The sequence below is a fragment of the Molossus molossus genome, unplaced genomic scaffold (genome assembly GCF_014108415.1).
Source record: "Molossus molossus isolate mMolMol1 unplaced genomic scaffold, mMolMol1.p scaffold_m16_p_14, whole genome shotgun sequence".
In the NCBI taxonomy this organism is placed as follows: Eukaryota; Metazoa; Chordata; class Mammalia; order Chiroptera; family Molossidae; genus Molossus; species Molossus molossus.
Window position 1 is genome coordinate 63,192,560 of NW_023425349.1, and position 9,313 is coordinate 63,201,872.

The 9,313-nt window shown below is 46.6% G+C and overlaps 1 protein-coding gene across 1 annotated transcript; it reads right to left on the reverse strand.

Annotated features, from left to right (window-relative positions):
- Nucleotides 1-3,746: 3,746 nt before the first annotated feature.
- On the reverse strand, nt 3,747-7,535 carry LOC118629318 (spermatogenesis-associated protein 31D1-like). The gene has a single exon (XM_036260358.1). The coding sequence runs from the start codon at nt 7,533-7,535 to the stop codon at nt 3,747-3,749; it is 3,789 nt and encodes a 1,262-aa protein (XP_036116251.1).
- Between the last annotated feature and the right edge of the window lie 1,778 nt (nt 7,536-9,313).

Sequence of the window (9,313 nt, forward strand, 5' to 3'; positions counted from 1 at the left end):
ATTAAAAGTTTTTATTGCCAAAACATATTACACTGCATGAATACACCGTGTTTTATTCAGCATTCATCAGTTGATGGACTTTTGGGCTGTTTCCACCTTTGACTATTAGGAGTACTGGATACTACTGCTCTGAGCATTTGTTTACACGTTTTGGTGAGGACATGTGTTTTCATTTCTCATGAGTATATAGAGGTGGAATTGTTGGGTCATATAGAAACTCTGAAATTTTGAGAAAGGACCAGAATATTTCTCAAAGTTGCTGCCACATTTTTCATTCCCACTAACAGCATATGAGGGTTCCACTCTCTCTACATTCTCAGTGACACTTTTCTGAATTTTTTTTTTTTTTTGTATCCTCACCCTAGGACATTTTTGCATTTATCTTCAGATAAAGCAGGAGAGAGAGAGGGAGGAAGAAAAAGAGAGAAACATTGACGTGAGAGAGAGACATCGTGTGGTCGCCACCCACACAACCCCAATCAAGGCCAGGGACAAACTGCAACCAAGGTACGTGCCCTTAGCGGGCACTGAACCCGGGACTCCTTGGTCTGCGGGCCGATGCTCTAACCGCTGAGCAAAACTGGCCAGGGCTGAATTTTTTATTCTAGTCATTTTTTGTGTCTGTTGCTACCTCATACTGTTTTGATTTGCATTTTTTCCTGATGGCTAGTGATAATGAGCATCTTTTCCTCTAATATTTTACTTTTAATGGCATTCAGGGAAGAAAACGATAAAATACTGTGTCTGATCTACTATGTTTAAGTCATGTTCATGCATGACAGAAAAAGTTTTCTTCCAAATAATTGAAAACATATAGCGATGTCCATTCTGTAGTTTTCTACTTGTATACATTTAGCATTTAGCATAGTTTCTGTGTGACTGAGGAACAGCAGTGCTGTGCACCGGGTTTGCTCTGTGAGATTACGTCTCGTATGCAGTTGAGAGAAGCGTTCACTCACCTGACCCTCAGGATTGACTGACAGGCGAGCAGACCTGATGCCAAACCTCGAGAGCTGGACGCCGGCACGTCTGCGCAGAATCAGGGTGATCCACGCGTGGAGACCATCAAGAGCAGTGAGCGCGCGGACATGCGCACAGAGCATGTGTCCGAGAGACGGACGACCAGGTGTTCAAAGGGCCTTTTCACTGTGCTGTGAAAATGGGGTGTATTACACAGGCCAGGTGATAATCGTGGGAGTTGGGTGAAGGTACAAGGGAAGATAATTGTTCTGTCTGCTCTTATGCATGTTTAGACATTTCTGTGTTTACAAGCTTTACAAAAATAAAAGATGGGTACCTCACAAGGAGAGGGAAGGGGCAAAAGGATATTTGGCAGGGGTGCACCAGGCCACCAAGAAGGAGATCTAGCTTTCTCTCCGGAAGGTGGCTCCAGGCAGTATAATTCCTTTGAGGTTGGAGTGGACATTGCCTCAGTTTGAGGAAGTGAGACTTCAAATACTTTTGAGTAGCTCTGGGGAGAGAAGGGACTAAGGAAACAAGGACCTAAGTTCCATTTGTTTTGTTCACATGTTAGTAAGCATGACATCTTTATTTGTGGAATGAATGAATGAGTTCCAAGTAGTTCCGCGGCACCAGTAGAATTGACTGTGAGATTAAATCCAATAATGATCAGTTACTTATAGGAAGACATCCCTGCAAAAACACAGAATTGAAATTTGCCAGACAGGAAGGATTAAAGGGGACTAGGAGGGGCCCATTGTAGTGGAGCTTTTTGAATGTTACCTGATAGACCATCAAGTACACTTGGGTAAGGAAGGCCGACAAGAGATTCATGGATGGACAGGGAGTGAGTGGGAAAATAACCTGGAGTTGAAAAATTAACCATGGGCATCTATGCTGGAAGGATAGGGGATGAGGCCACAGGTGTGGCAGGTCCGGCTGGACTCCCGAAGGCACAGGTGTGCCTGGTGATAGCTCTACAGTGTGGCAGTACCTGCACTGCAGGGAAGTAAAGGGCCCTAGATGAGACGATGTAGGAACTGGGGGCTGGGTTACTGGCTGCTTGTCCACAGGACATTAGAGCCCTCCACTGCCTGCTCCCCTCTTCAAGTTCCCTGCCTGGGGCCCATGCCACCTTTCTGTCCCCACTAGGACTTTCACAGATATGCAATTCCTGTGATACCCAATCTTCAGACATGGTAGGGTGAATGAATAACTCTGGACAAGAAGACGCAAGTGTGGTAGTAAGAGGGGGCTGTGGTGCACATCTGTGTTTTTTTGTTTTGTGTTTCCTCTGTACACCCAGGATTCACAGGGCTCACTAGGAAAGCTCCCCGAAGTGCCCACTAGGAAGTCACTCCATTTGTGATTCAGTCTGTGCAAGTGGACTTGCCTTCCCTCCCGACCGCTGTAGTAAGGGTGGGTATGTGTGCAGCTTTGGCCAAAAAACAAAAAACAGCATTCCACGGAGGTCCATGGTGATCCCTCAAATATCTGTAATCCTGGTGCATAGTCTAGAACTCACCTCTGGCTCATGAGCTGCAGGTATACTGGAAGATTTATTATAGCTCCACCAAAGCCATGAATGTCCAAGGTGACATCTCCATCCTAATAGGTAAACTTTACACACAAAGGGCAAGATTTTACATATTTCCATCATGCCTTTTGGTATAACTCATCAGTATGCTGTTCAATGCTCTGACCAGCCTGGGAAGGTAGAGCTTAGGTCAGTTTGAAGAAGCTGGGAGCAAGGCAGTGTCCCAGTGTGGGGCTGATAAACCTTTGTTCCACCGGCAAGGTCACTCTTTCCCTTCACTGGTTCTTACTTTTTCACTCACTCTAAGGCTTCTTTGTCTAACTTTTCTTTCTTTTTTTTATCCTCACCCGAGGACATTTTTCCATTTTTTGATCAGATAGAGCAGGAGGGAGAGAGAGGAAGAGAGAGAGAAACATCGATGTGAAGGGACACATCGAGTGGCTGCCACCCGCACAACCAACCAGGGCCGGGGACAAACTGCAACCGAGGTACGTGCCCTTAGCGGGAACTGAACCCGGGTCTCTCGGGACCGCAGGCTGACGCTCCAACCACTGAGCCAAACCGGCCAGGGCTAACTTTTCATTTTTATTTTACCTCGCAGATAGGTGGCTGCCTTGTTAACATTTCTACCACTGAAAGCTGAGTGATGCTTTTGCTCAGCAAAAAAAAAAAAAAAAAAATCATCCCCTCAGCCTAAAGAAACACCGGGATATGGGAACCACTTCCCCAAGGTGACTTTCCAGTAGGCATACTCCAGTGTCAAGTCTAAAGTATGCGTCCCTAACTTGTTAGCATGACCCACAAGAACGATCAATGAGCAAGGTCTATACTGTTCATAGACCCTACCCCAATGTCCTTGATCTTCTTCAGCTATAGAAGGCCTGTCTTCCCTTCTGCCCTAAAGGATGTAAAGCATTCCCTGAGGAGCAGGTGCAGGCTGCTGTCCGTGTTCACTAAGGCTGAGCTGTGAGGTAGGAGGCAGAGCCCATCTCCTCAAACTTCATCGGGAGGAAGTGGGCTTTGGGGGAGGGCACGTGATATCTATTTCTCAACAAGAGCTCTGGGGGACTGGTCAGTTTTGGAGACCAAGGAGGCAATCAGTAGGAGCTAAACTAACTCCTTCCTTTTCCTAAGCACAAGCCCTGAGATGCCCCAAACCCATGATGCCCCAACACAGAACACAGAAAAGACATCACTATTATTAGAAACACATTGATTAAACAAGTCATTATTCTTCACAAGGAAGGAGTTATTTTGGGGTGGGAATTTTTTTTCCCTGGACATTTTGTGGAAGGGTTTTTGGTCTAAGTCGTAGAGACTGATCTCTGAACTCAGTGCCTTCAGCAGTGGTGAGAGCAGCAGGAGGTCCCTGGGCAGCTTGAGGCCTGTAGGTGGGGCTTGGACGGGGCACAGTCCCCCTGCGGGGCACAGATTGGGGGTGCTTCTGACATAGTTGCTGGTCCTTTAATGCCACAACTTTCTGGGGGTGTCTGCCCTCGTTTCCGATATGTCTGCTACTTGTGGAGCTCTGGCCAGTGAAGGAAGCTGCTTGGCAGCTGCACTTGATATTCATCACTTTAGAGGAGGGAGCCCTCAAGTTAAAGGGATGCCCCTGGACAGGCTCTGCCCAGATCCCCACAGCTGCTTTCTGCTGAGCTTTCCCAAATTTCACTGCCCTGGGAAGGGTCTCGTGAGTGCAGGTGGTATCTACTGCATGCCGACGCCTCTGTTTCTCTTCTGGGACCCTCTCAGTGTCTGACATAATTCTCTGAACTTCCATCCTTCTAGTAAAGGGGGTTCTACTTTTAATTGGGCCTCTGCTCTGTGCAGATAATATGGGACTGCACTTTTCCTGGGAGATCTCTTGCTTTGTGCATTTTCTGTCAGGATAAAGCCATTGAAAAAAGGTCTTAATTTTACTTAAGAAATGGCTATCAGGAGACTGTCCCTTCTGCGATAGGGTCTGGGGAGGCTTCCCAGCATGCATCACCTCTAATGCTGTGACCTGAGAAGGAAATCTCTTCCCTCTAGCTTGGGAAGTCCTCAACCCTGCATCTCCTCCACCAAGCTCTTCTGATCGGGAGCCTGCAGGTCTCACTTTCTTTGCATCTGGTTGTGAATTCTTATCCTCACACATCCTTAAGACCTGCTTAGGAACCCAAGGTTCCTGCTGCTGCTCCATACTGACTTCTTTGTCCTCCAAATGGACATGCAGCACCTGGACAGCTCCCGGATCCACACTGGAGACACTCTGAGCATGAGTCAGGGAGGCTTTGCAAATCAAGCTTTCTGAGTCATGGTGCATGTCAGTGGGTTGGCCTTGGGCCTGGCTGTAGTTCCCATTCTCCAATTTAGACTTTAACTCATGAATGAGTTGCTTCTGTAACTCTGATAATTTGGGATCTTGGAGAATTGACAGTTTTATTGGAGACAATTCAGTGGTCCCAGTAGTTTCTCCTTTATTCTCAGCCTCATTTATCTCTTGGGGGATTCCTGGATTGCTGGTTGTTAAGATGTCACTACTACTGGATTGAAGAACATCAAGCTCCTCAACACTAACTGTCTCCTTGGACACAGTGGGCATGGAAGCAGGTTCTAACTTCTCCCCATTTGTGCTCTGTAGTATTTCTTCATTGTCACTGGCATTCACACTATTATCCTTTGGCTCATGTCTGGTCCCTGCTTGCATTGTGGACAGCTGTGGGGGTTGAACATTGGGTATCAGAGCATGACTCTGAATTGTGTTGTCAATGATGCTGTCTGTGACTGGCAGAAGAGGCTGTTCGGAATTCCAATCTCTCTGAACTTCCTTTGCAAGCTCGTGTTTAATATCTGAGGGTGATTGTTTCAGAGCCCCCTGTCCATCGCTGCCCACAAGTGAAGTGGCAGGGAGAGGGAGCTTCAGGACAGTGGCTGAATTTTCTATTCTCACTTTGTCCCCATGAAGGGATTCAGAGCTTCCTCTCAGGGCTGTGTATCTCCTAGATTTAGGATTGAACAAGGAATGGAATGAGGTGTTTTTTTTAAAAATTTCTATGGATTCAAGGACTTTGGCAGGAAGGCCCAACAACATACTCATACCAAAGCTGGTAATGTGGGCTTCCAGCATCTGCTGTGTACTGGACTCAAGGAAGGAAAGCTCCTGGGATGTATTCAGGCAGTAGTCCCCACCCACTGGTGCGGGCGCACTTCTCTGTGCGACATTGGTGTGGGGTTTTACAGGAGAAGTCTGCACGATATTGTGCCATGAACTATGCACAATTCCAGGGAGATGACCCTCATTAATGTTCTCTAAATTCTTGCTCAGATGTTCTTTCAGGGATTTTCTCAGTTGCTTCGGACTTATACTCTGCCCTGACATTTTTGAGTTTCCTCCTGGCAGATTCATCATGTAACTGTCTAGGTCTTTCTCACAGTCATTTCTCACGTCCTTATCTGAAGAGCTCCCTGACTCGCTCAGCAGATAATCTTTTGGATCATCCCCTTGGCTCTCTCCCTCATCTGGCCCCTCATCCTTCTCTAGCTGAAATATTTCTGAGCCCTTCTCATAGAAGCTTTCTTGTTGGCTAAATCCAATATTTATATTTTTGCTACTCTGGTCCTTGTACACAGAGATCCATGAGAGGCCGTAACTGCTCTTTGACTCAGATATGTCTTTGCGATTTCTCAGAGGCTTCATCAGTGACAGGGACTCATGGACCCTGCGGGGCAGGCCCCACCGGTGTTGGATGAGCTTCTTTCTAAAGTGATGCTCAAACTTCTTTCGAAGTTCACTGCTGAGAGGAAACTCTACAGGACTGATGGAAATTGAAACATGAGTGCTAGAGAAATTGCTGTAAGGAATGGTGGGAGCTGAAGGATAGGCGGCTTCCCGTGAACTTTGGACCACAGAGGGTAAGCCCCACAAACTTTCCTGTTTCTTCTTCAACACATTCCATTCCAGGTCTTGAATTTCAGATGAGGTGAGAAAATATGATTCATTCTGGGGTCTATGAAAATATACTCCACAGTCCCTAAGTTGGGGTGTGGGACTTGATGGTAGGATTGGGAATGGGGATTGAAGGTTGGCCTGGTGTTGGATCTGCGTGAGATGTAGGGGCTGTGACTGTGGCAGGGTTGGAGGCAAGGGTTGAGGTTGGACCTTAGGCAAGAATTCAGGTAGGAAATAAGGAAGTGATAGGGATTCTTGGCCTGTGGGGTCATTTGAGATGCTATTGAAAATAAAGACTGAGGAATAGTCATTCGAGACATGGACAGCAGAGGCCAAGGACTCACTGTGCAAAGATGGAAGACCCCAGAAAAGCTGGATAATTTTTTTCTTTAAAAGGTCCTCCCAGTTCTTAGGATATGAGTACTGCTGTACCAAGCCATGCTCATCAGAGCTGAGAAATAAGAAGGGTCTAGGATCTATACGTTTGGCTGCAGAGTTTCCCCCAGAAAATGTTTTTGTACAATGGGAAGCAGAAAACTCTTGATGGAAATCACATTGTGTCAAGGTTGAAGACAACAAGTCTTTGGGTTGGAATGGGGAATGGTGCAATGGGAATTCTAATTCCAAGGGAGGAAAAGGCTCTGGAGACAGGGTTTGACCTGGTGATGAGTGTGACAGAAAACTACCCACGGGGGTCATTGGGTTAGGGGAGAGAACGGAGGGGGGAGGGGGGAAAGGCTCAGGCAGAGGAGGTGGTATTAGGTCTCCTGGAGGGACTGCTGAGATGGCAGAGGACTGAGTGAATAATGGCTCAGTCGAAGAAGCTGTGGGATCCCAAGGGGACACAGAGGGAGTAGACTCTTCCAGGCCCTCTGAGTACAGCAGCTGATGGATTTCAGTGGTTGCATTATTACACACCTCACAGGAGGGGTCTGGACATAAAAGCTGACGAATGCAGTTGGTATCATGATGCTGGCCCAGGGGGCTGCAGGAGACAGGAGGTACAAAACTGAAGCCAGGAGAAGAACACTGCAAAGAGGATCTACTGGCCTGGTGGGGGTGGGGCCACCTGAAGCCTGCTGCCCCTTCCCATTGCTCCACACCCATGACTTCACAGTGCACTCAGCAGCACCCACCCCAAGGCATTCACTCACATGCCCGTTCCTATGGCAACCCCTCCCATGACTATGGAAGGCTCCACTGAATCCCTGGAATTGCGTAGAACATGCTACAGAGAGATCAGGAAAAAAGGGGGAAAGACTAGTCACCTTCTCAGGACAGAAATCAGGTGGATATTCTCCTCTTCTTCCCAGTGGTAATATCTCAAACCTGGGAAACCAGGAGAGTGGGTTACATACAATGAAGGTAGATGTGTAGGCATTAAACAGGAGTCCCTATATGAGAGACCATTTGGATATGAGATTCTTAAAACCCCAAGTATTATGAGATGAAGTTAAATGGTCAATAATAATATTAATAAGGTCTCAATGTTTGTATATTACTTCATTTATAAAGTACTTTTATGTACATTATTTCATTGGATTCTCAAAGCCACTCTGTGAAGCAGAAAGGTTAATGGGTAGAGCAAAGAGGAATCCGATGATCCTGAGGGCAAAGTACCTTCTCAAAGTCAGGAGATAGAAGTCTCCTCTCAAAATCTTTTGGGCAACAACCACTGCTCAGGTTCATCACTGTTTCAGATCCATGTACAGCAGATCAGGGAATCTGAGAAATATCTCAGGTTCTGGCTGTCTTTCCATGAGCCTCTCTTCTGAGGGCTCTGTTTCCTGAGAGGGGTTGTATCTACCAAGTGACACAGAAATCATGGACCTGGTACCTCATGGAAAGAAGAAAGAAAGGGTCGCCCATGGGGAGTTCAGGTGGAATAGGCAGAGCCTTACCTTTCAGTGTCCCACCTTTCCTTCTCCTCTTGGCTCTGCCCTGATGCTGAGAACACAAATGAAAGAATGAGTGTTTGGGACTCAATTCTCTCACTCCTCTCCCTAGCAAACTCTGACATTTATTACCCAAGAATAATGTCTCTCTGGGCCAACCAAACTCATTGTAATTAATAGAACTTTGTGTCCCTTCCTTTTACCACATTTTAAAGGTTTAAACTGATTTTAATGTTTCCTTTTTGAAAAACTCAAAAGAAGGATTTTGTCTATGAGGTCCATGCTTGGTGTTCTCAGTGGTCCTCTGGTCATTGAGGGCACACAATCTGAGGTCTACAATCATGTTTTTGTTTCCTCAGAGAGGATCCTGTAACCTGGGACGGTGCTCAGGCTGCAGCCTCTGCTCAGAGGTTTTCAGAGGCTCAGCACTGTTCTCCTGATAAGATTGACATGAAGGGATGGTCTAGTGATACCTAACTGGGCAGTATGACTCATGATGAAGTGCTGGTTAACTCTGATGTCCTACAGAGATCCCCAAGTCTCTGAATGACTTGATCCAGAACCAGAGAATCCCTGTGTTTGGAACCAGAAACCTGCCCCACACCCAGATGGTCTGAGAGCCTCCTGTGGAAACCCGAGTCCTCTCTGAACCCCTAAACCTGTCTGGTCTCTTACACTAGTCTGTTGAGGCTCACTCAGAGTTCCTTACCTTTTGTATATGTTTATTTTCCCAGAAGGTTGGGGTTGATGGATTTCCCAAGAGGAAAATGAAGAGGAGGAGAAGCAAACACAATAAACAGATGTAAATAAGGTTGCTGTTAGTATTTAAAGATTGTGGGTAGAAGCTCAGATAAAGCTTTGGTAGGTTATTCAGAAGTATGCTGGGTTCCATTTTCCAAATGGCAAAGCTGCTTGAGCTCTGAGAGTGCAGACTCTTGACTTTATTGCCAGGCCTGCATCACAGAGCATTGTGGAGTCACACAGGGTTTC

Coding starts and splice junctions, on each gene's coding strand:
- LOC118629318 (XM_036260358.1), bottom strand. CDS start 7,535: ATGGGTGTGGAGCAATGGGAAGGGGCAGCAGGCTTCAGGTGGCCCCAC.